The 27535-nt window shown below is 39.7% G+C and overlaps 1 protein-coding gene across 9 annotated transcripts in view; it reads right to left on the bottom strand.

The window, feature by feature from the left end:
* NTNG1 (netrin G1) overlaps nt 1-27535 on the bottom strand; it is a 512764-nt gene that overhangs the window by 179718 nt on the left and 305511 nt on the right. For 4 of the 9 annotated variants that reach the window (XM_075322202.1, XM_075322203.1, XM_075322206.1 and 1 more), the window contains exon 5: nt 25236-25256. In XM_075322202.1, the coding sequence (XP_075178317.1) occupies nt 25236-25256 (21 nt within the window). Of the gene's footprint in view, nt 1-19641; nt 19708-20211; nt 20251-25235; nt 25257-27535 lie in introns of all 9 variants that reach the window. The other 5 variants (XM_075322201.1, XM_075322205.1, XM_075322207.1 and 2 more) reach the window with 2 other exon arrangements.

The following is a 27535-nucleotide window of genomic DNA, read 5'->3' as shown; positions in this document are numbered from 1 at the left end:
TTTACATGCAACGATATCACTAATGAGATGTCGTTGGGGTCACGGAATTCGTGATGCACATCTGGCCTCATTAGCGACGTCGTTGCATGTGAAACGTACGAACGACCACTAATGATCAAAATTACTCACCTAATCGTTGATCGTTGACACGTCGTTCTAATCCCAAAGATTGTTGCTGTTGCAGGATGCACGTTGTTCGTCGTTCCTGAGGCAGCACACATCGCTATATGTGACACCCCAGGAACGAGGAACAACACCTTACCTGCGTCCTCCGGCAACGAGGTGGGCGTCACTTTCTTTCGGCTGCTCTCCGCCTCTCCGCTTCTTTTGGACGGCTGCCGTGTGACGTTGCTGTGACGCCGAACGAACAACCCCCTTAGAAAGGAGGCGGTTCGCCGGCCACAGCGACGTCGCTAGGCAGGTAAGTACGTGTGATGTGTCCTAGCGATGTTGTGCACCACGGGCAGCGATTTGCCCATGATGCACAATCGACAGGAGTGGTTGCTTTCACCAGCGACATCGCTAGCAATGTCGCTGCATATAAAGCAGCCTTAACTCATCGATGTGATGATTATTATTATTATTATTATTATTATTGTTATTAATATTATTGTGTGATTAATTAATATTGTTTAATCTTAATCTTGTGATTCAAAGATAAGATGAATGGTAATACAAGTACAGCTGTGATAGAGTTCTTCAATTAATCAGTGAGGATGATATCTTTTAGCCAACCTGTAGCCTAACGATGATGTCATAAAATTAATGATGTGTGCTACAATAAAGGAGCAGTATTAACACAAAGCTAATGAGTGACAGCTTTGCCAGGGATAATAAAAGACATAGAAAATGATTTTCTGCCCCCTCCTCACCCACCTATTCCTCCCACTGCCTCATACGTGAGAGCGTTCGATTTGTTACTACATGGGAAGACTCAGAAGTCCTCGGCTTTCATTCTGCGCACAGCCGCTGCTAATCCATGCAATTAAGGGCAGTGATTCACCCGCGTTTTGTTCTGTTACGGTTATAGTGCTGAGACCCAGACACAATAATTTGGAGCAGATGAACGAGATAATTGCATTTATTTGCTAGCCATAAATCTAGGTCAGGATCTGATTTATCGCGGCTCCCACTGGATAGAGTTTCAGTTCTCTCGCTATAAATTTTAGAGAGATTGCTAATGTATTTCGTGAGATTACTAATCTGCTCTCCTCACCAAATTCACTTGCGTCCTATTAAGGTCTAAAAGTGGGAATACCTGAAGGCAGCATGTTGATTTTTTTATATTTTTATTTTTTATAATGCTTATATTAATAAAGCAAATTACATGTGTGACCGCATCAGTTTCTCTAAACAGTTGTAAAGATGAATAGTGAAAATATTCAATCTACTCTATGGGAAATCTGGATCTAACCCAGCAGAGATTTGTGCATATAAATGAACGAGAGACAAGTCTGGTTTCAATTGAGTTTATATAGTAGATATAAAATATCTAAACTATGACATGATACAGAGCGGCCCTAAATAGTGTGGGATCAATTACAGAGGATGTTCCTAGGTTTGCACTTTGATCACAATTTTAAGTAGGAACCTCAAAAGATCAATGTGTAAAATGGGGGTGTGTGGTTCACATACAGCTCTGGAAAAAAATTAAGAGAGCACTGCAACATTTTCAGTTTTTCTGATTTTTCCCTTTATAGGTATATTGTTGAGTAAAATGTAAATTGTTCTGTTATTCTATAAACTACTGACAACGTCTCCAAATTTCCAAGCAATAAATTTTGTATTTATTTTCTAAAAATGAGAAATGGTCAAAATAACAAAAAATTGCATTGCTTTCAGACCTCAAATAATGCAAAGAAAACAAGTTCATAATCATTTAGAAATAACAATACTTATAATGTTTTAACTCAGGAAGAGATCAGAAATCAATATTTTGTGGAATAACCATGATGTTTAATCACAGCTTTCATGCTTCTTGGCTGCTTTCCATCACTCTTTCACACTGCTTTTGTGTGACCTTATGCCGCTCCTGGTGCAAAAATGTAAGCAGTTCTTCTTTGTTTGATGGCTTGTGACTATCCATCTTCCTCTTGATTACATTCCAGAGGTTTTCAATGGGGTTCAGGTCTGGAGATTGGGATGGCCATCACAGGGTTTTTATGTGTTGGACCTTCATGCACACATTGATTGACCTAGCTATGTGGTATGGCCCATTGTCCTGCTGGAAAAACCAGCCCTCAGAGTTTGTGAACATTGCCTGAGCAGAGAAAGCAACTGTTTTTCCAGAATAACCTTGTATGCGGTTTGATTCATACGTCGTCTGTAAAGTTTAATCTGCCCAATTCCAGCCTTGCTGAAGCATTCCCAGATCATCACCAATCCTCCACCAAATTTCATAGTGGGTGCAAGACACTTTGGCTTGTACACCTTTCCACGTTTCTGTCTAACCATTAGAGGATCAGGTGTTGGGGAAAGCTGAAAATTAGACTCATCAGAGAAGATTACCTTACTCCAGTCCTCTATGGTCCAATCCTTATGGTCTTTTGCAAACTTCAGCCTGGCTCTCCTTTGCTTCTCATTGATGAAAGGCTTTTTATAGCTTTACATGATTTGAGCCCTGCCTCTAGGAGCCTGTTACGAACTGTTCTTGCTGTGCATTTCACCCCAGCTGCCATTTGCCATTCCTTTTGTAGGTCACTTGATGTCATCCTGAGGTTGCTGAGTGACATTCAAATAAGATAACTGTCATTCCGGTCAGGGAGAGTCACTTTTGCCCTCTGCCGGTCTGTAACTTTGTTGTCCCCAATGTCTGCTGCTTGACCTTGTTGTAATGGACTGCCATCTTAGAAATTTTGAGGATGAAGACAACATGACGCTAACTGTATCCCACTGCTAGTAAAGGCAGAATAGAGCTCTTCTTTTCCTCACTCAAGACTTTCTTTTCAACTCCTTTGGCATGGTTAAAAGTTATTTTTCATTCCTATTACTTTTTGGATATTACTAGTACTTGTTTTGCCATCCAGCTTGTCCTATTGCAAGAGGACTGTGAAGACCACAGCAGTGTTTTTATACTTTCCCTCGTTAAATGAGATTTGGTTCAGGTGATCAACTAATTAGAAGCACATTAAGTAGAATGAGGTGCACTCTGTTTTCATATATTTTTATTAAAATAAGGCTAACAAAATAACATGGTTGGAATTCAATTGACACTGGAATGGAATCGCTGTCAGACATGTAGAAGCTGATTTTTACTGTTCAGTGGTCTCTTAATTTTTGCCAGAGCTGTATTTTTTTGCCTACAACTAGGGTATAAACTATGGCGTGAATCAAGGCTAGAGATGAGTGAACCCAAGGTTTGGTGTTCGTACCAAACACAGACTTTACAGAAACACCAGAGTTCGGGTTTGGAGTTCAGATCCATTACGTAAGCAGACCACTCCCATGAGTATCTCTGTGCTCAGGTGCGCTCGGTGCTCAGTCCAGTGTGAGCTGCTTGCAGTGTTTGAATGACTCGCACTGGGGATAACAATAGCATGATCGGAAGTAGTGTGCACCAAACAAAAAAAAATGGAAAAACCTTGCCCACCCATCCCTGGAAGTATTTTGTTTATGGCTGGTTGTATGAGGGCGAAGACCTGAAACTGCCTAATCAGTGACTTCCATTAGGGTTCAGGTCAACTTTGGCTCCCAAACAGAACTTTATCTAAAATATGACCTTCCATGGGTCTGCTCATCTCTAGTCAAGGCACAAAAAGTAGAAGGTTTGATATCACATATTTTCTGGTGATGTCACTTATTTTCTGGTGATGTTATTTTCCTCTATTGTAACTCCCTTAACAATGTCTCCTTGCTTTAAGCACTACTTGAATCACTGCATAGCTAAAAAGATTTCACCTTTTGAAAAGTCAGAAAAATAAAATAACAACAGGGCTTTCTGCACTTTCTTTAAATTACAAATAGTTCAGTTGATCATATGCTTTTGCAATCTGTGGAGGCTTCCCAAGATTTCCCTATCTGCGGTCTTGGGACTCTATTTAAAGAGGAAGTGTCACTAGCCATAAATATGTAAATGCCCCTACTTCCCTTAATCTGGCATTGAATTTAATTTGTGATGTATGTCTATATTTTTAAGATATGGCCACCTGTCATGGCTCTATGAGCACAGTAGCCTAACAGCTCCTACTAGGGCTTCCTTGAATATTCTTTGCTCTAGCCACTCCATCTAGCAAATTCCAAAGGATGCCCTAACTTTCCCCATTTAAACAGGTGGTTCACCACTCTGCAAAAGTGATCACATCTCTGTAAAACTGATAGGGAAGGCTTTTTCTAAATACCTTGTTCAGGCAATTCTGCCTGTGAGCGATGCTATTACGGACCGCTGATCCCTATGAAGTAACTTCTGGGATCCGGTGATGTCACATCAACTTCCAGCTGACCTGACATCACCAAGACCGGCCCCAGTCTTCCCGAGCAACTGGGTTGTGGGTGGAGTTTCACTGCTCAGCACAGCCCAGCATTGCTCCTGGTTGTGGCACTCTGCAGTGAAGGAGAGCGTGCAAGATACTGTGCTGTGGCACTGGCCTGTGACGAGTGGTGAAACGCCACCCACAGCTCAATCACTCGGGAAAACTGGGGCCGGCCTCGGTCAACTGAAAATTGACATGACATCACCACATCCCAGAGGTCACGGAGACCGGGTGGGGGGGTGTCACTTCATGGGGATAAGTGGACCGCAATAAAGCCGTTCACAGGCAGAATAGACTGATCAAGTTATTTTGAAAAAAACATCCCTATCAGTTTTACAGGGATGTGGTCACTCTTACAGAGTAGTGAACCACCTCTTTAAGGACTACAAAGGAATCTGGATTTACACACGGGCCCTTGGGTTGGGTTCATGGTGTATTTGCTGGCCAGTGGAGTGGACAGAAACAAGATGGTCAGAAAATTGAGTCACTACCAGAAGGTCGGGAGGAGGAACAGAATCATCAGACAGCTGAGTGGTTAAAACATGGGTCAAGCTCAGAAACAGGAATCAAAAAGCCCCAAGGAGAGGCAGAGAAACATGAGTTGACCATTGTATAATAATTTACATTTAGCAACTAGGGGTAAGAAGCCAAGAGATTAAAGCGTTCGAGCTGCACCAAAAGCTAATAAGATGACCAAATTCAGGAGTTAATCTTCAAACTCCTTGCTTGGTCATCATAACCAGTCCCAGAATATCAACCCAGCCAGCTGCAATGTTGTCCAGTATCACCCCTAACAATGGCGACGCCTGGTGACACAATCAAAAGCAAAGGGAGTGAGCACAAACATGAATATAACTGCAACTCTACCCTTTATGCAAAACTTGTTTTTTTTTTTTTAGCCAAGTAGGCATGGATCTCAACTCTTTTTATGTTTGTCCGCTTGAGGAGACACTATCATAGATAAAAATAATCTAGATTTACAAACAGGGTAGAGGGGGCTTTGTCTAAAAAATGTAGTTATAAGAATAAAAATAAATGTAGCCATTATCAGGAAATTAGGAGCTTTTTCACAAGCAAAAAAAATTACACATTTTTAGCATGTGACAAATTTTTTAAATATCCTCTTTGCCTTAAGCGGGCTTTACACGCTACAACAAATCTAACGATGTGTCAGCGGGGTCACGTCGTAAGTGACGCACATCTGGCATCGTTAGTGTTGTTATAGCGTGTGACAGCTACGTGCGATTGCGATTGAACGTAAAACCGTTCATCGCATACACGTCGTTCATTTCCTTAAAATTGCACGCCGGTTTGTTCAATGTTCCCGAGATACCACACATCGCAGTGTGTGACACCCCGGGAATGATGAACAGATCTTACCTGAGTCCCGCGGCTCCCGCCGCAATGCAAATGGAAGGAGGTCGGCGGGATGTTTACGTCCCGCTCATCTCCGCCCCTCCGCTTCTATTGGCCGGCTGCCGCGTGACGTTGTTGTGACGCCGAACATCCCTCCCACTCCAGAAAGTGGATGTTCGCCGCCCACATTGAGGTCGCATGGAAGGGTAAATGTGTGTGATGGGAAATAATCGTTTCTGCAACACGGTCAACAAATTGAACGTGCCGCACATACGATGGGGGCGGGTACGATCGCATACGATATCGTATGTGATATCTTAAGGTGTAAAGCAGACTTTACTTAGTGTCAGCAATTGTATTTACGACCTAACGTATTCATTAGGACTTTGGATCCAGTGTGTTGCCCCACTGGTCATCCAACATTCTTCTGGATTGATCCATTGATGTCTGTTCTAATTTAAATTCAGACTGTTTTATTCAATGGTTGTGTAGTTGTCTGACCTCCTGGATTTTGACTTGAGTATCCCTGATTTCACTACTGGTTCTGATTCTGCCATTGTTTGTGATTTTCTCTTTCTGACTTCAGCTTGTTTGGTTTTCCCTCAGCTTTGTCCCACTGTCAATAGCTGTTCTGCAGATGCAACCTAGAGGCCCCTACAGAAAAGACTAAGGCGGGCTTTACACGCTGCAACATTACTAGCAATTGCTAGCGATGCCAAGCGTGATAGCACCCGCCCCCGTCGTATATGCGATAGCTGGTGCTAGCTGCCGTAGCGAACATTATCGCTACGGCAGCTTCACCCGCACATACCTGGTTGGCAACGTCGCTGTGACTGCCGAACAATCCCTCCTTCAAGGCGGCGGTGCGTTCGGCGTCACAGTGACGTCACCACAACGTCACTAAGCGGCCGGCCAATAGAAGCAGAGAGGCGGAGATGAGCGGGACAAAACATCCCGCCCACCTTCTTCCTTCCGCATTGTCGGTGGACGCAGGTAAGGAGATGTTTGTCGTTCCTGCGGCTTCACACGCAGCGATGTGTGGTGTTGCAGGAATGACAAACAACATCGTATCTGCAGCAGCAGCGACATTATGGAAATGAATGACGTGACACAGATCAGCGATATTTTACGCTTCTGCGCTCGTTCATCGTCGCACCTAGGATTTACACGTTGCGATGTTGCTACCGGCGCCGGATGTGCGTCACTAACGATGTGACCCCGACGATATATATACGACGATGTCGTAACGTGTAAAGCCCGCCTAAGACTGTGAGTCATAAAGATTGGCATTGTTCATGCTGGTCTTGATGGTGGGAAGGGAGGGTGCTGGAATCAGAGGGGACTTATTCATTAAGAGACGGTACCTCCAGTCAGATTTTTCCTATAAGGCCGTAAGGCACATATCATTATGAATTAGATGAGTTGTGTGGTTCCTGTGTCGTCCCAGCTCCATCTATTTTGAAGGTGGGTGAAGGTGGGGTGAAAGCGCCAAAAGTCACAATTTTTTTTCTGTAATTTTGCTTTTCAATGTAATTGCTTTGATTAATCGGGGCTGTTATCTCAGTCAAAAAAGGGTTAAAGGGTGAAGGAGCCCCTAAATTCTGCTTAAGGGCTCTGTCAGATGTCCGTGCAACATAATGACCAGAATGCATGGGCTGGCAGTGGCTATCACCACCATAGAGTGACAGCTTCATATATTTCTAGGGAGCTGTCATGCACTGCACAGGGGACCTGTGGCCAGACCACAATGAAATAGACTGGCTGGGGGTCTCCTGACCCAAGTGTGACTGCCACATAGAAGTATACAAAGCTGTCATGCTCTGGTTGGGAGAGCGGCGGCCGGTCCGTGCATTCTGGTCTGTGCACGGACCATGTTGCATGAATGTCTGAAAGAGCCCTAACATAGTGGCCAGTGCAAAACCTGATTCTTTGAGCTGATGGTTTATTAAAGCATGAAAAGTAATAAACAAAGACACTCCACAATAATGATATGAATTTTTAAAAGTGTATTATTTTTTATCTTTTATTGACTTGAACAATCATTTTATTGTACCAGAAACATCACCAAGCAGTATGACCCTGTTGTCAGTGACAATCTAATTGAAAAAAAGCTTACATATAGCATGTATATGCAGCTGTGACAAATAATTGTATCACTATGTCATTTTGATACACTGTGAAATGTCCTCTCCATTGATTTCTATTAATTTCTATCTGTATTGATTAGTATCACAGATTGCCCCGAGCAGCTGTCAGTGTGATCTGTGATGTACGGATGCAGAACTGTCTGCAGATGCTCTCCTCCATACAGTGTCAGAGGGTAGCCGAGAGATATCAACATGAGAGAGAAAGGGTTTGAAACTGATCAAAATTATAAAAAAAAAACAACAAAAAACAGGAATTAATAATGTGAGTTGTCTTTGACAAGTCATCTCAAACAGAAATAAAAATCCCTGATATTAAAGTAATGGATGGAGGAAGAGTAGACGGTAACTGACGTGAGCTAAGCAAATTGTAGAAGAAAAGGGAGGTACAATGTGTCTGATGTTTCTCCTATTTCTCAATTAGAGATTCCTGTCTAGATTGCAGAGGACCTGTCAGGTCCAAATATCTCACAGTCTGGTGGATCGACCAGGTACAGGTACAAGTACAGGTACAGAAACCCAAGATTAGAGGTGGTCATTTGCATTTAGGATGTGTATTCACTATACTACAGTGAGCATTGAACAAGAGTGAGCTGCACACAACTCCGATGAGATTCCAGGTGCCCCTCTAAAAAGATTGTGTCCTTATTTATCAAAACTGATTTAATTAAAGTGGTTAATAATTTTTATTTTATTTTTAAAGAGGTGACCTCATTGGTTGCTATTGACATGCCACTGACACTATTTTAATATCTCTATCTAGATACAAAAATAGGAACAGCACATACAAAAATTAGAAAAATATGTTGGGTGCAAAGCCTCAAACAAACCTTAAATCCTTTGGTAATAATATAAGTAACAAATGGAATGCAGCACTCCAAACAATACAGAAAGGCAGACAAAAATACAGTGAAAAAGTGGAATTTATTAGCCTATATGGTATGGCGACATTTCAGCTGTGACTGGCCATTGTCAAGCCCTTGATAAAGGCTGGTCACAACCAAAACATTGCCATATCATAAAGGCTAATAAATTCCCCTTTTTTCCACTTTATTTTTATCTGCCTTTCTGTATTCTTTGGAGTGCTGCCTTCCATTTTTTGCTTATCTAAAAAAAGCTTAATTTTTGGAGACATGTCTTGTGGTCTGACAAAGCTAAAACTGAACAGTTTGGCCATAATGACCATCGTTACATTTGGAGGAAAAAGGAAGAAGCTTTGAAACATAACAACACCATCCCAACTGTGAACACACGGGGGTGGCAGCATCATGTTGTGGGGTTGTTTTGCTGTGAAAGGGACTGGTGCACTTCACAAAATAGATGGCATCATAAGGAAAGAAGATTATGTGGCAATACTGAAGGAATATCTCAAGACATCAGCCAGAAACTTATAGCTTGGGTTGAAATGGGTCTTACAAATGGACAATGACATGAAGCATACTGCCAAACTGGTTACAAAGTGGCGTATGGATAACAAAGTCAATGTTTTGGAGTGGCCATCACAAAGCCCTGATCTCAATCATATTGAACTTTTTCCAGTGAAAGCTGAAAAGGCAGGTGCAAGCAAGTTGACCTACAAACATAGCTCAATTACACCAGTTCTGTCATGAGGAATGGGCCCAAATTCCTACCAACTATTGTGAGAAGATTGTGGAAGGAGATTCAAAATGTTTGACCCAAGTCATACAATTTAAGGGCAATGGTACCAAATACTAATGAAATGTATGTAAACTTTTGACTTTGCAGAAAGCAATAAAAATGCCTTAAAACATTCTCCCCCTCTCGTAATTTGGCAAATATAAATAATTTTGATTCCTAACTGACCTAAAATGGGAAAGGTTTATTCTGATTTCATGACAGAGAGTGAAAAAAACATGCAGATGTGTATTTTAAGATAGTGTGTTTAAACTTCTGGTTTACACTGTATATTGTTTAATGGTAATCTGTCAGCAGATTTTTGCAATGTAATCTGTGGACAGCCTGAGATTAGGGTTAAAACACAGATTTCTATGATGTGTCAGATGACAAGCTGTGTGCTGTTTTTTACTTATTATCTAGTGATTATCATTACTGTGACTACCTAGCACAAGGGCACTTGTCCCCTCCTCTGCCCCCTCCTCTCATAAGCAACTCACTGTATATAGACAATATACTTACAGAGCTTGGTGTGGACAGGGGCACGTTTCTCAGTTCTGCTGCGTTACTAAATCTAAAAATTCTGATTGTCTCAGATTGGCTGCACCCAGTAAACTAAGTGACACATCAAAGGAATCAGAGTCACTATCTCTATGTTATGCTGCTCTCAGATGAAGTCTCAAAAACCTGCTGACAGATTCCCTTTAAGCACTACCTGTTAAGCACTGTTGCCAGCATTTATTTGCACAAATTTTATGTACATTACATGAGTGTTTCATGAACTTTTTTATGTATAGCTCACTAATAACTGTACAAATTGTCTCTCCAGTAAAGGAGACAAACTGTACAGTGATTATCATTTGTCATCCCTATACATAACAAAATTGTTCACTCATTTGTTGCTTAAGAAAGGTTCTGTTGTTGAACCAAAACGTTATAACATGCGGAAAAGAAATGCTCCACTTTTTTAATTTTCAATTGGAGTGCTGCTTATTTTTCTTCCTATATAATATTGGACCAAATAGATAAATGTCCAAAAAGCTTTCCACCTGCACTTTAGTATTTTGGCACTGCTTCATTATATTTTTCAAATCTATCTATCTATCTATCTATCTATCTATCTATCTATCTATCTATCTATCTATCTATCTCCCAATTCTATCTACTCTGTTTCCTAAGACCTACTCCGAAAACAAGCCCTAGTAGGATTTTTGGAGTTTTTTTTAATATGTTTAAAATATAAGTAATACTCCAAAAATAAGTTGCCGTTTCATAAGGAAGTGTTCAAGCAGGTAGAAAAGTTAAAGAACAGAGCTGGACTTTTCATCAAAGAAAGCAGACAACCCCAAAAGAAAGCAGACACCCCCAAAAGAAAGCAGACACCCCTACAAAAAAACAAACAAACAAAAAAACAAATTGCATTCACGAGGCACCAAACAATTACAGTTCTCAAGTGTTGATGGTGGTAGGGCTCTCACACAGAGATCTACATCGCTGTCGCGTCTATCGCCGTTCCAGGTGCTTTGCACTGGAGTGCTCACAAACGGATCAGTTACCAGTATCACTCCACGTGATTGATACTGCTTCCGGACAACAGGGGGAGTCAACTGCTGTAGAATGCAGGTTGGCCTGACAATACAGATTTGTATTTGAGAGCCCATTTACTTGCCAACTCAAACTATTTGAGGTCTGGTAAGTGTGATTCTTTTAGGTGGCATCTGCTTTCTTTTGGTGGCAAGCTTAGAAGTACATGGAAAATAATAAATTTAAGCAGGTAATTTAAACCTTTGTAAATATAGTATATACACACCACTATAGGACTGGTTCTGCACCACGAGAATAGCAGATCAGATAAGAAAGTAAGAAAGTATGCATCTGAACCAATTATTGAACTAAAGCAATGTTTATGTTCCAGACTGTGATGACATGATTATATTTGAATAAATGTTGAATTTTTGTTCAAGAATAAATGTCGATTATTGTTTATGGGAATATATAAGCCATCCCCTGAAAGTAAGCCCTGGAGCATTTGTCGAAGCAAAAAAGTAATATAGGACCCCTTTCTTATTCTTGGGGAAACAAAGTATCTCTCTATCTATCTATCTGTCTGTCTGTCTGTCTGTCTGTCTGTCTGTCTGTCTGTCTGTCTGTCCGTCCGTCCGTCCGTCCGTCTGTCTATCTATCCATCTATCCATTTATCTAGCAGTCTATCAGGCTAAAAGTATTCTAGCTTTTTGCATCTGTTGTTTGCTAGTCACAGGTAAAGTAAGAGATATTAATGGAGAGATGAAGAATCTAGGAATTCTACTGATATGATTAAATTACACAATGTCAAAGGAAAATTCATTTGCATTCAACAGGATTTCCTTCCTCGAAATGTAGATGGGTTTCGTGACCCCATACAGCACCAAAAACTCTTAGCTCACTTAACCAAACAAAGCTGTAGATGAAGAGAGGACAGGAATTTCATGTAGATAATGGAATCCCTTGGCACTTTGCGGCTTGAAATTCATGAAAGAGCTTCAGGGTTTTACAATTCTTTGCTCCCTCTCCTGGGAATATCTGCGCTGCTCACAACCGGCAGATTCTTCTACTCATTTTTTTCCATCACTTTATCAGGTGAAATTCCACTTACTGTTTTAAAAAGGGCAAATGATCACTCCTTGCTTGACAGAGACCAGAAATATAGTATAACGCTCAGTGCGCCTGGTTCTTACCGAAAACAAAGATTACTATTTTGAGGCTCTAATGAAGACTTGTTCATTTAGAAGAATGCTTCTACATTGTACAGATAATGACAGATTGTATATAGACTAATAACACACAGTTCGGACCCTAGAATGGTGATTAGGTATGCAAGATGTAAACTCAGAATCATCCAAATGGGCAGAAAATGTTACTCTCCTGCAACCAGTGGCATCAGTGTCGGACTGGCTACCGGAGGAATCTCCAGTAATGCCAGGCCTGGATTTAGGTACCTGCATTGCACTCCGGAGCTTTCACCTGAGCTCCGGTGTGCAGCCGAGTCTGTACCACGCGCGCCGAGTGATTGATTCCCCGGCGATTGCGGTTCAGTTCATGTCAGCTGCAGACAGACCGGGGTGATCTCCGGAGTTCAGGTGAGAGCACCGGAGATCACCCCGTCACCCCGGCCTGTCTGCAGCTGACATGAACGGAACCGCAATTGCCGGGGAATCAATCACTCGGCATTTGCGGTACAGTCTCGGCTGCACGCCAGAGCTCAGGTGAGAGCTCTGGAGTGCAATGCAGGTACCTGAATCCAGTGAGAAAGAAGGAAGGTGATCCAGCTCAACTGGGGCAAAGTCCGGCTTGCACGGATAACACTCTGGCAGTGCAAGGGTCCAATAGAAGAAGAAAAAATCCAGCTTCCGGAGTTGTAGTAAAATTATTTCAAAATTTTATTGAAGGACATCAAACTTAATGTGATGACAAGGACAAAAATAGGGAGCCCATATACGGCATAAGGCTACGAGTTTCGAACGCTGCCTGAAAGTCAAAGCAGATAAGGTTTGTATGGGGACAAGCTAACAGGTATTTTCCTCGAGCACCCTGACACTGGCTGTTCCTGGCATGTGATATCCGTCATCCCGGACTTATTGTCTGACTGTCCCCTGATGAACTCTGTGTATCCCACAGGGGGAAACGCATTGGGACGAGTTTTTCCGCTGAGGACCCTGACTGATGGATCTTCTAATCAGATGAGTCACTTATTATCCATGGAACAATTTTGCATATCTGTTTTTAATACATTTTTTTTGTGTGGTGCACTTTTTGTATAGTGTAGGGCATGGGTCCCCAATTCCAATCCTCAAGGGCCGTCAACAGTGCATGTTTTCAGGATTTCCTTAGTATTGCACATGTGAAAATTTAATCACCTGCACTGTTGATGATTCCAACACCCATGCAATGCTAAGGAAATCCTGAAAACATGCACTGTTGCTGGCCCTTGAGGACTGGAGTTGGGGAACCCGGGTGTAGGGTATACCAGGGACTACCATGGCTTCCCGTCGGTGAATGGGGGCGCCACAACCCTAAGACATCATACCCTCCACTGCTAGATAGGGACAGGCTTAGGGGCCAATAGGGTTAATTTTTGTCCCTACCTGTTATTTTTGTTGGTAAATTACCCTTGGGATCACCTGTCCCTGTACATTTGTACCCTACTCTATAAGAGGTTACTTATATTTTTTGGTGTTGTTTTTACCTAATAGAAATATTAAAGGTTATATTTTATATGGGGTTTGTTCTTTCTGGTCATCTATATATAGTGCCCCTTGTTCATTAGCTGCGGCTTTGGTCCTTTGACAAGCTACGAGGACATCGGAGCATAAGAATTTATTAGGATCTGCAGTCTTTGGAGATAGACTGCTTACTCTTAATAACTAACTGAAAAAAAAAAAATATTATACATATGTGGCATATAAATAATGGGGTTTTTGGTACCAATGTGAAACTGACATGGCATACTGCCCACCATTTAGAGCTTGGGACATGTACCTATTTTCCATTTTAATTCTTTGGAATATGTAAAAAGAGTACATGATGTTTGTGGTGAATTAGGGTATGGTTTTCCAATACTGCTGCAATAGGCAGACAAAACCACCACTATAATGATCTGCATAGTACAAGGCAATTAGAAGAAGACAAATGTAGATTTTTATTCTGGATATAAAACGCTTGTAACATATTAGTGAGGTTTTTATAGTATGACATTATTAGAGCCTACCGTGACAAAAAAAAATAAAAAATATATATATACACACACATATATTATATTTAGATACACGTATATAGAGTATGACATTATTAGAGCCTACCCTGACATTAAAAGTGGCTTTGGAAAGAGGAACAAGACAAAAAAAAAAAAAAAAATATATATATATATATATATATATATATATATATATATATATTCATATTTATTTATTTATGTATTTTGTCTTGTTCGTCTTTCCAAAGCTACATTTAATGTCAGGGTAGGCTCTAATAATGTCATACTCTATATACGTATATCTAAATATAATATATGTGTGTGTATATATATATATGTATATATATATATATATATATATATATATATATACACACATGGTATATATTGTAGAACATGAGAGATCATAGACATGGTAACTCTGGTATGGTCTGTTTCATCAGAAAATTGTAGCTGTTTTGACAAACATAATTAGTTCCTCAAATTTATGAAGCCTCTGAATGGCAAAGTGTAATTATTCATGTGATATGGCCTGTTTTGCCATTATGTTAACTCATTAGTCAATAGAATAAAACAGGAAAAAATAGATTTACATACTTTCATATAAAATCACCAAAAGGGAATTACAAATATGGTAAATTAATGCACCAATGCATTCCAATGGGCAGTGAAATGGAAATGAAACAAAAAAACTATCTCTCCTCCAACCAAGGTCCTAAACCTTATTACATACAGAATACTATTATTTTTTTTATCAGCCATGTAATAAGATGTCTGTGTTTCATGCAGGCAAAAATAAAACAGGGCGGTACACCTGCAACTAGACAGCCACAGCCATAATACATTGAAGAGAACGTTGTTACAGGACGTACCTCGGTTGTTGTTTCTAGCCTTCTCATTCTTAATACACAGGAGCCCATCTTACATCTCTTTTTGAATAACTACATCCGGCCTGAGTTAAAACAGCAGCCCAGATCTCTATCTCATGTTCAGTCTCTCTTTTTCTTAAAAGGCCATAGCTATTTTTATTGAAGTAGAGTAATTCACTGAATTAGATGATAATGTTAGCTTTCCTAATTCTGTATATTTGAGAATGGCTTTATATTTTATTCTTTAGTTACTTTATGAAGTTTTAAGGGAGGTTATTGTTTCTTTATAAGAATTACATTTTGTGATACCTGGTATTTGGCCAACATAAAACCTATCTTTTGTTAAAATTTTGTTTTGCAAAATTATTTTTGTGTGAAATATAATGTATCTAGGTAAATGCAAATTTTAGCGAATAAAACTAACTGATATTAAAGGGGTACTCCAAAGACAAAGTTATTTTCCTTCGAACTCCCTATCCATTTGATGGCATAATCCAATCTATTTTTTAACATATTTGCTTGAAAAAAATTCTATCCTTCCCTCAGTACTCTAACTTTTCTATTTTTTTCCCTTCCTGTCTGATGAGAATTGCCAGCGTATGCCGGGATGCTCAAACAAAGCGTCATTAGGAGTCAAAGGCTACGATCACTGTCACAGCATCTGCCACCTCCCTGAAAAAAAGCATCATTAGTGATGTTTGTTTCAGGAGCTCGCCCCTGCACGATGTGCTTTGATTTCTTTCCCTTAGAACAAATGGATTAAGCATTGAAATTCACCATGCATAATCTTTTGGCACTGACATTACTTTTTGGGGGGGAGGTCCCCATACACTTGAGCTAAGTAGAAAGTCTTGCTAAAATCTTCAAGTTTGGATTACTTTTTTCTAATGTATATGAGGGGCCTAGGAACTGTTTAGTAAACTTGAGATCACCACATTATTGCTATCATAAAAATTCTATTGTAGTCTACTGACCTATATACAGTGCCTTGAAAAAGTATTCATATTCCGTGAGTTTTACACATCTTTTCACTTTACACCCACAAATTTAAATGTATATTATGTGATATACCACCACAAAGTGTGAAGTGTAAAAGAAATGATACATAGTTTTATAATTATTTAAAAAATATAAGTCTGAAAATATTAACAAGCAATTGTATTTAGCCCCCTGTATTCTGATACCCCTAAATAAAAACTTGAGTGACTAATTGCGTGTGTACTTTATTCTCAATATAACTACAGCTGTTCTGAGAAGGCCTCAGAGCTTTGTCTGAGAACACTAATGATCAAACAGCATAATGAAAATCAAGGAACACACCAGGCAGGTCAGGGATAAAGTTGTGGATAAACGTAAATCAGAGGGTTAGATTATAAAAAGAAATAGCTCAAGCTGTGAACATCTCACGGATCACTGTTCCAACATTCAAAAAGGGAAAGAGTATGGCACAACAGTAAACTTACGCTGACATGACGTCTATCTAAACTGACATCACAAGGAAGAAGAGACCTAATTAGACTCTCTCTGGAGAAGCTGCAGAAATCCACTGCCCAGGTGAAATAATCTGTCCTTAGGTCTACTATTAGTCATATACTCAAGAAATCTGACCTTTATGAATTATTGGCAAGAAGAAATCCTTTTTGAAAGCAAACCATAACAAGTCAAGTCTGCAGTTTGCAGAAAGCCATGTAAGGAACACAGCTACATGTGGAAGAAGGTGCTCTGCCAGATGAGACCAAAGTAGAACTTTTTGGGCTAAATGAAAAACGCTTTGTTTGGAGGAAAACTAACACTGCACAACATTTTTAAAACACCATTCACAACATCAAACATGGTGGTGGCAGCATAAAGCTGTGGGGATGCTTTTTTCAGCAGGGACAGCGAAGCTGGTCAAAGTTAATAGTAATATGGATGGAATTCAATGCAGGGCAATCCTTGAGGAAAACCTGTTAGAGACTGCAAAAGACTTGAGACCAGGGCATAGGTTCTTCTTCCAACAAAACAACCACCCTAATCATAAGTCAGAGCTACAATGGATGGTTTAGATTAAAGCATATTCATGTGTGTGAATGGTCTATTCACAGTCCAGACCTAAATCCCATTGAGAATGAGTGGCAAGAAGCCTCCATCCAATCTCAGTAAGATAGATCTAGTTTGCAAAAAAAGAATTGGAAAATATTTCCTCATTTAGATGTACAAAGCTGATATTTTATTTAGAGATAGTAGCATACAGGGGGGTGAATACAAATGCAAGTTAAAACTTTCACATTTATATTTTTAAAATATTTAGAAAACCATGTACCATTTCATTTACCCTTCACAAGTACTTGCTATTTACTATTGGTATATCCCATAAAATCCCAATAATATGTATTTAATTTCTGTGTAGAGTGAAAAAATGTCCAAAAGGAGAATTTTTTGTTGAACATAATGCCACAGTAATATTCCTTACAATCGTGGGCATCAAATTACATTTTAAGTAATCCACCTTTTCCCACTTAAAAGCTAAATAAAAAAATAAAAAATAAACATTTGGTATCATATCTGAAAAATCCATTAAATACCAAATAGAAAAAAATACAAAAAAAACCAAAAAGATTGGCAATTTTAGGACTTCTTTTCCAAAAAAAATTTTTTTTTTCAAGGTTCTGATTTTTTTCAATCCGCTAAAATATTTATAAAAAAATCTTACAAGTTTGGTAAAAAAAAGTTTTAAAAATATGAAAAAAATAAAAAAACCTTAAAGTTCAAATCACCACTCTTTTGCCCCATTGAAAATAAAACAATAATAAAAAAATACAAATATTTTGTATCGCCGCATTCAGAAATGCCCGATCTATCAATATATGAAATAATTAAATCTGATTGGTATACGGTGTAGTGAGAAAAAAATTCCTAATGCCAAAATTAAGTTTTTTGTCACCGCAACATTGCATTAAAATGCAATAACAGGCGATGAAAACATTGTATCTATGCAGAAATGATATAATTAAAAACGACAGATCAAGACACAAAAAATGAGCCATCACACAGCCCAAGATCCCAAGAAACCAGAAAGCTACGGGTCTCGGAAATTTACTACAAAAGCGCAATTCTTTTTTTTACTGAATTTCTTTTCACCCCTTAGATAAAAGGAACACTATACATCTTTGGTATCTACAAACTCATACTGACCTGGGTAATCATATTATCAGGTCAATTTTTCAAAATAGTGTACATGGTAAATAAAAACCCCAAAACAATCGTGAAATTGAACTTTTTCTTGCTATTTCACCCCACTTGGATTTTTTTCTCCATTTTCCAGTACAATATGGGGCAGAATGAATGGTGTCATTCAAAAGTACAACTCATGTCACAAAAAACAAACCCTTATATGGCTGTATTGCCGTAAAAATAAAAAAGTTATGGCTCTTGGAAGACGGGGAGGAAAAAAACAAAAATGAAAAACAGAAGATCACCAGGGGGTGAAAGGGATAAAGTGTTAATTTTTTGCTCACTATGAGTTTATGAGTCCACTGGGCGCTCCTTCTCATACTGGGATGACTGTTCTCTTCACTTTTTTTTTACAAACTCAGTAGTAAAGATTTAAATAATTGATATGAAAATTATATAAAATCTTTGCTGCAAATGTTAATTTTGCTCCCCTCGTACTGCTGTATAATCTGCTGCCGTTGATTGAACTTTACTTCTTGAGTGTTAGTGTGGGGTGTGTGTAAACTCACAACACTTGACAGGAATGTAAAAACTGGTTTCTCATAATAAGGCTTCGGTTCCACTTGCGTTTTGCACAAAAGAGAGCAATCTGATTAAATATTGGATTGCTCTCACTCTAGTGCAAAACTCTGGGGCAGTGTCCATCTACGATTGATTTCTCATGCCATATCGGCATGACAAAAGAATGGCAGCACGCTGCGTTTGGCAGTGGGTTTTGGCTCACGCACCCCCAAACAACTCAATGGGTGCTTGTGACACATCACATTGCACTCGGATGTCCTCCGATTGCAGTGCGATGTACCCAGAGACAGGCCAGGGAGAAGAGGGAGAAAGTGCTCCCTCCCTCTTCTCCGCAGCTGTGATCGCATCACAGTCGCATGACACTCAGCTCACGCTCGCAACAGATCAGGAGCCAGGGGTCATTAGCATATCACATCTGATGATTTCGCATCGGAAGCTATACGCAAGTGGAACTGAGGCCTAAAATATTGAAAAGCCTTTTGGGCTATGTAATGGGAGGCATTGTTCTCTACAATCTCATTTTCTATACCTATTATATTTCATTATTTGCAGTTATTTTTAATTTTTTTTATGCATTTTTTATTTTTTACTTATTCGTATTTAAGGTATTTGGAATTTATGCCATTTCTTTCCCTCTTTGAATATTGTCATAATCACATAGACTGTAGTAATGACGATGGGTAAGTCTCTGGACATCCTACCTGGCTTTCTGTTTGCAACATCTAGGAAAGTAGCATTCGTCTTTATCCTATCAAAGTTTGCCGGGGCTGTGTATGTTAGAGAAAAATGGTGGATCATTACTTAGAACTGTAAACACTAGGAGGTGATATTCGGGAGGAGATCAAGGGAAAATCCAGTGGAAAGGAAGAGTGATAATTGGGAAAAAGCCACAGGGTCAAATTGGCTCAAGTATTGAAAAATGTTGCGTTAGCGTCTTAGAATTAAAGTTCCAACCTAATTCACAAAATCCAACTAAAATGAGAATTTTAAAGTTTTTATTCTCAAAGGTACATACACAAATTCTCAACCATTTCCAATACTAGATCACAGGGTGACAGAATACAGGATGCCAGAGTTTTCTAAGTCTATACAAGGAAGGAAAGAAGAAGATATAGAAATGTTCCTTGGGATATATGTATTGAACCATGAATCACAAAGATGTAGGAACTGCAGGAAGATCAAAGCTCTATAGCAAAAACACTCGCAAATCTGCAGAACAATCATGGAGACACAGGGATTATATAGAAATACGGATTTAATAAAATGGTTACCTGAAGTGATGGGTTGCTTCCGTTTTTTGTCCTGAACAGCTGCCATAAAAAGACAGGTTTGTCTCGTTTAGTTCATGATTTAATGAGTAGAAGCATAAAGTTAGCTAATATCGTTCCTTATATTATAGCGCATATGACATTGCCAGTATAATATAAGTGATGCTATGAATTCCCCAAACAACTACCTGGGATCAGACATGCCACTTTATCTCACTTGGGTGGACATAAGACAGGAAAGGGTTGAACTTGCTGAATGGGAGTGGATGAGGGTCATAAATAAAATGTTATGTGTCAAGATTCTCACTTGGCATACACTCTGTTATTCAGCATAGTCATTAGTATATTACATTGTTACTGTGCACTCGAGTGAGCCATAGACAGCATTACCGCAAAACGTTCAGATCTTGAGCATAGGAAACTGGCCTTGTTATACAGAATGAATTATCAGGCATACATGCTGGGTGACGTTGTCATCGGCATAAGGTCAGGGTCACACGAGCGTAGGATTCAGACAAGTGCAATGCAGGAAAATCTCACATTGCACTCGGAACAATGTTAGTCAATGTTGCAGGTTTTGTTTATTCTCAGCTCTAATCAGACAGGGGAAAAAATCTCAGCATGATATGTTTGACAACATACTGTATATTGGATCACGCACACTTATACATATCTATGAGTGCGTGTGAAACATCAGATTGCACTCAGGTGTCTTCCAAGTGCAGGCCGATAAATGCCGAGACAGGTAATGGAGAAATTAATATCTCCTCCATCTCCTTACCTGTGCTCCGATTCTCACATGTGAGAGAATTGGATCACAGTAGATGACACTCACATCACGCTCGCAACAGATTTTTAGCCGTGTCATCGGATTCTCTCGCATTTTCCCTCCCAATGTAGACGGAGTTTTCATCAATTAGTCTGCCATGAAATCTAAGGAATGTTTGCTCTGTCTTAAGGGGTCAAATGAATGGATAAATTCAGAAGTAAAATGAGTGAAAGCTAAGAGTAACCGCAGAGGGTCTGGATTAGCAGAACGCATTGAGATTGTAGCACTTATCTAATAGGGAGTGAAAACTTTGGAAGGTGGCTAAACCCTATGTATTGTAGCATTTGGAATTCTAACTATTTACTTATCATTTATGGGTAGAACATAAATATAAGACGTAAACGAATTTTAGAATGTTATATTTAAATATTAAATATATCTTATTTAGTTAGGTATGCACTTTTTAAAAGGTAGTTCCACATGTTGATTTCATAGATTATTTAATGACCCTTTTTTATCCTGATTTGGCCATTATGGATGAAAGGTGTAACATATTTGCTTAAAGTAGGCTAAAGGGGGCTTTACACGCTGCGACATCGCTAATGTGGAGTCGTTGGGATCACGGAATTTGTGACGCACATCCGGCCGCATTAGCGATGTTGCTGCGTGTGACACCGATAAGCGATTTTGCATCGTTGCAAAAACATGCAAAATCGCTCATCGGTGACACGGGGGTCCATTCTCGATTATCGTTACTGCAGCAGTAACGATGTAGTTTGTCGCTCCTGCGGCAGCACACATCGCTCCGTGTGACGCCGCAGGAACGAGGAACCTCTCCTTACCTGCCTCCCGGCCGCTATGCGGTAGGAAGGAGGTGGGCGGGATGTTACGTCCCGCTCAGCTCTGCCCCTCCGCTGCTATTGGGCGGCCGCTCAGTGACGTCGCTGTGGCGCCACACGGACCACCCCCTTAGAAAGGAGACGGTTCGCCGGTCACAGCGACGTCGCCGGGCAGGTAAGTATGTGTGACGGGTCTGGGCGATGTTGTGCGGCACGGGCAGCGATTTGCCCGTGTCGTGCAACAGATGGGGGCGGGTACCCATGCTAGCGATATCGGGACCGATATCACAGCGTGTAAAGTAGCCTTTACTCTAGCACTTCTCCTCATAATGTTGCTAATCAATAGAATAACAAGTTGATCAACAATTGTTTAAAAGAGGACGTTTCACCAATTTTATGATAAACTGGTCTTATCATGGAGTGGCGGTGGACCTTTTTATTTTTTAATTTCTCTTCTCATATATATCAGCTTTATTATTTAAGTTATCATGTATGTTAAACCTAAGGGTGAGTCTTTTCTGGAGGTGTGTACTTCTTCCTCTGCTTGAGGCTGACCAATCATAAGCAGGGAGGAACATATATGTGAAAAAGAGCATACCCCAACAATAGCTTAGAACAGACTTTATCCCGTGTGAGAAATGTAATGATAGACAGTTCACTCTCCTCACTAGGAGCACTACTGTCAGGAGTAAAGGAGAGTTTACTTACACCTTTTATTTTATTTATTTCACAGAGCTAGTGTTTGGAAGGGGAGGAGCACTGAGAGAGCACTGAGAGAGAAGAGCTGCAGCTGCAGATGTGCTTGTAAAAAGACATAGTTCAAATCTGCTGTTCTGTACCATTCTTCACAGTATTTGCCTTGAGAAGAAATCTCAAAGGTCTATTTAATCACATTTATGTTTGTTGTGCATCCTGGCATTTTGTAATCACACAAAGCTCTGCCGTGAGATCAATCACAGCAAACTGTCTGTCATTACATGTTTTATACAGCAGAAATCGTGTTCTAAGTTATTGAAGGAATTTGTTCTTTTTTCTTTGAATGTTGATGCTTTCTTATGATTGGTCAACATCATACATGGGAAGAACAAAACCCCTAGTGAAAAATCTCTGGTAATGTCCCCGTGGACTTATTATAAATTATATCTTAAATTTTCCAAGCAATGTTTTGCTCAACTCTGCAGCCACTATTCCATAATGTGGCCAAATTAACATGCTAAAAAGTTTGAAAGGTCCTATTTAAGTCCCTTTTACATAGGCCAATGCATACTATATTTGAACCGATCGATTGCTTAAGCACATAAGAGATGTGCTGCTGTCAACTATTTTTTCAGCCCACATAATTGATGCAGTTATTGTCTTGTAGATTGCTTAATACTATGGTAATTAGAAATTATTGGGTACAACCATTCTTATGAATGATCTTTTTTTCTTTTTTATCACATAGTGTAAAGAGGCCTTAAAGGGGTGGTCTGGTGAAAACACGTTATTACCTATTCACAAGATAGGTGAAAACTTGTTGATTAATAGGGTTTGGGACCTGTACAGATCAGCAGCTGGGTTGCCAACTCTCCATACTTTCCAGGATAGTCCGTAAAAATAAGGCACTTCTTTGCTCTGTCCGTAAAAAAATCTGTGATTTTTTTTTAAACTGAAAAAACTTATACGGATTATGTTGACTATAATTATCACCAATTTAAAATTTACAGTGAATGTGGCTGATGTTTTTATATCAGAATAATAGAATGTAATCACTTATTATGATTTATGGTTTTACAATATGTACGTAAAATATGTTGTCTGTTATTTTTTGATAAGCTGCCCACAAAAAAGAAAAATAAATTTGGCAACCCTGATTAGCATAATATCATAATTTTTATCCCCCATCCAAACCTGCCCTACAGCTCATTCATTTTCTATGGAACTACCAGAAAAAAATCTGAGAGCATCACCATTAGTCCCATAGGTAATGAAGAAGAATAGCATGTTCAGAATGGCAAGTTCAGCTGAACAGTGGGGGTCCCAGCCTATGACCAATAAGTTATCACCTAACACATGGATAGGTGATAACGTGCTTTCCCGGAGAACCCCTTCAAGGACTTTATGGAAAAAAGGGGTACAATTATTGTTTAAAGGGAACCTGTCACCTACTCACCTTGTGGGGTGGTCCGGTCCGATGCGTTTTGCTGATCTTGACCTGGTGTCTCCTCTATCCTTGGGATCGCTGTGCTCTTTCTTGCTCTGTGTGGATGATGCGTCTCCTACGTCATACACACAGAGGCCTCCATTGCCCTCCTGCACACGTGCAAGAAAAGGTCAAAGACCGCCCGCACATGTGCACTGCAATACTTTTTTTTGCCCTCACTAGGGCAGAGAGAAGTGCGCATGCGCAGGAGTGAAATGGAGGACACTGTGTGAATGATGTAGGATGCATCATCCACATGAAGCAAGAAGGAGGACAGTGAGTTATGGCCAGCTATGCCCATTGGACTGGACTGGAGTGCCCCATTGGTGAGTAGGTGAAAGGTTCCCTTTAATCTTGGGCACTATTTCAACTCTATTGCTGTGCATCCTAAATTCACGCTTGTGATTAGACTTGTAACATTGGGGTAATATTAACAATTTAGAATATCTGATGTCCTTAGTTAATTAAATCTTGTTACATACTATATGTACAGCCGTTTTAATGAAAAACTACGATGGCGATGGCAAGGAAATGCTCGGACTCAGAATATAGTGAGGTGTTATGTACTGAGTAGAGTAAAAGTGTCTAAAGTCATAGTAGGATTGTAACAGTCTGGTCACCCATTCTTTGTTATATACATGAACATACACATGAGGAGCAGGATCAGATGGTATGGGGGGAATGGAAAGCAACCACATCATGCAAAATAGGCAGCAAAAGACCAAACATCCACCAAAACACAACTCTACTGGAGGTTCAATAGGGTGTGCCCTATTTATAAGACAGGTATAGTAAAAATACATATATAAGCACTGACAACGACTGTCAGGAAATTAAATACATGAACTTATCTGGGGAAATAAAGCTCACATATATATTGTAAGCAATAACACTTTTTGCAATCGGTGATGTGTGTTCAGTTCTTCTATCTATCCCCATTGATTTAATCATCTGTCTGTCTCGTGTCCGTATGGGTGTCTAGCTCATTCTCTGCTCAGTGCCTGTGAGGAATATATCAGGCATATAAAACCCAGTACAGACAGGCTGAGCTGGTTCCTGTCAGACCTGTCATAAGACGTATCCACTTTTCTCTCTGATTCAATTGTACATGTAAATGCAGCAAATATTATCCTGTCTTTCCTGCAAGCTTGTTCTTTCGCTGCCGCTCTGTGTGGCTCTGATGGATGTTTGGAGAGGACTAGAATTATTGTACGTCAAACACTCAGATTGTACTCACTGCTGGGCATGTTGGATACACCTATGAGAAAGAACAAGAAAAGACATGTTACAAACCGGTAACACAGTCACGGAAAATAAACTTAAAGGTAGGCTTACAAACATGCTGTGATATGAGTGACGCGACGCTTTTATATACTATGACTGTTTATAAAAAAAACAAACAAAATGGCAAAAAGCATTTTATAACCAGAGTTTGGGCTCAGTGGGCAGGCAGTGCATAAACTACACGAGAATCCCCGTGTTATGCGCCACCAGACCCTGTCCTAGACATAACACATCAGTTTACACAGGAGGAATACATTTATAATGCATAACTAAAATTAATAAAATTATTTAAAAGATATTTATTATATGTACATACAGTGAGGTAAATAAATGTTTTATACACTGCCGATTTTGCAAGTTTTCCCACCTACAAAGAATGGAGAGGCCTGTCATTTTTATTGTAGGTATACTTCAACTGTGACAGACACATTTCCCGCCAAAAAATCCAGAAAATCTCATTGTATGATTTTGAAATGACTAATCTGCATTTTATTACATGAAATAAATATTTTATCATCTACCAACCAGTAAGAATTCTGGCTTTCACAGACCTGTTTTTTTTTTGTTTAAGAAGCTCCTACTCTGCACTCATTACTCGTATTAATTGCACCTGTTGGATCTGTTACCTGTGTAAAAGACACCTGTCCACACATTTAATCAATCAATTACACTCCAACATCTCCATCATGGCCAAGAGGTATTTAAGAACACCAAGGACAAAATTGTAGACCTGCACAAGCTGGGATGATCTACAGAGCAATAGGCAAGCCGCTTGGTGAGAAGGCAACAACTGTTGGCACAATTATTAAGTAATAGAAGCAACACAATATGACTGTCAATCCTACTTGGTCTGGGGCTTCATGCAAGATTTTGCCTCGTGGGCTTATTCAAAGAAAGATCAGGAATCAGCCCAGAACTTAATGGTAGGACCTTGTTAATGACCTGAATAGATCTGGGACTACAGTTTCAAAGATTACTCTTAGTAACACACTACACTATCATGGATTAAAATCTTGCAGGGCACACTAGGTCCCCTTGCTCACATCAGCACATATTCAGGCCCGTTTGAAGTTCACCAATGACCATCTGAATGATCAAGAGGAGGCATGTGGTCAAATGAGACCAAAATTAAATTTTTTGGTATCAACTCCAACCACCGTGTTTGGAGGAAGAAGAAGGACAATCCCAACAACACTGTCTCCACCATGAAACATGGGGGTGGTAATATCATACTTTGGAAGTGCTTTTATGCAATGGAGACAGGACGACTACACCGTATTGAAGGAAAGATGGATGGGGTCATGTATCACAAGATTTTGGCCAACAACCTCCTTCTCTCAGTAAGAGCATTGAAGATGGGTCGTGGCTGGGTCTTCCAGCATGATAATGACATGAAACACACAGCCAGGGCAACTAAGAAGTGGCTCCGTAAAAAGCATTTCAAGGTCCTGGAGTGGCCTAGCCAGTTTTCAGACCTAAACCCAATAAAAGATCTTTGGAAGGAGCTGAAACTCTATGTTGTCCAATGGCAACACTGACATATGAAAGATCTGGAAAAGATCCGTATTGAGGAGTGGGCCAAAATCCTTGCTGTAGTGTGTGCAAACTTGTTCAATAACTACAGGAAACATCTCACCTTTGTAACTGCAATAAAAAGTTTCTGTACAAAATATTAAGTTTTGTTTTTCTATCGTATCAAATATTTATTTTATGCAACAAAAATTCAAATTTATTAGTTAAAAATCATACAATGTGATTTTCTGGATTATTGAGGGATTCTGTCTGTCACAATTGAAGTGTTCGTACTATAAAAATTACAGACCTCTCCATTCTTTGTTGGTGGGAAAGCTTGCAAAATCAACAGTGTATCAAATACTTATTTTCCTCACTGTAGCACTATAATATTTTGCATCACATTACAAACTTTATAATTTCTGTCCCCATTGGGGCTCACAATCTAAATCCCTTATCAGTATGTCTTTGGAGCCTGGGAGGAAACCAGAGGAACTGTAGGAAACCCATAGGGAGAACATTCAAATTCCTACCAGATGTTGTCCTTGGTGGGAATTCTTTCCAGGACCCCAGTGCTAACCACTGAGCCATCATGCTATATCAGAAACGTTAGTTTGAATTTGTCTCTTACTATTATGTCCAGCCATATAATTAGCTTGGCGACTATACAGATCCTAACACGTTCCCTTTAAAGGATATGCAAAAAAATATAAACAAAAAGTGCTATATTGGTTCGCCTCC

This window comes from Anomaloglossus baeobatrachus, chromosome 8, assembly GCF_048569485.1.
Source record: "Anomaloglossus baeobatrachus isolate aAnoBae1 chromosome 8, aAnoBae1.hap1, whole genome shotgun sequence".
In the NCBI taxonomy this organism is placed as follows: domain Eukaryota; kingdom Metazoa; phylum Chordata; class Amphibia; order Anura; family Aromobatidae; genus Anomaloglossus; species Anomaloglossus baeobatrachus.
Note: the sequence above shows the minus strand (reverse complement) of the source record. Positions and strands in the feature narration are given on the sequence as shown.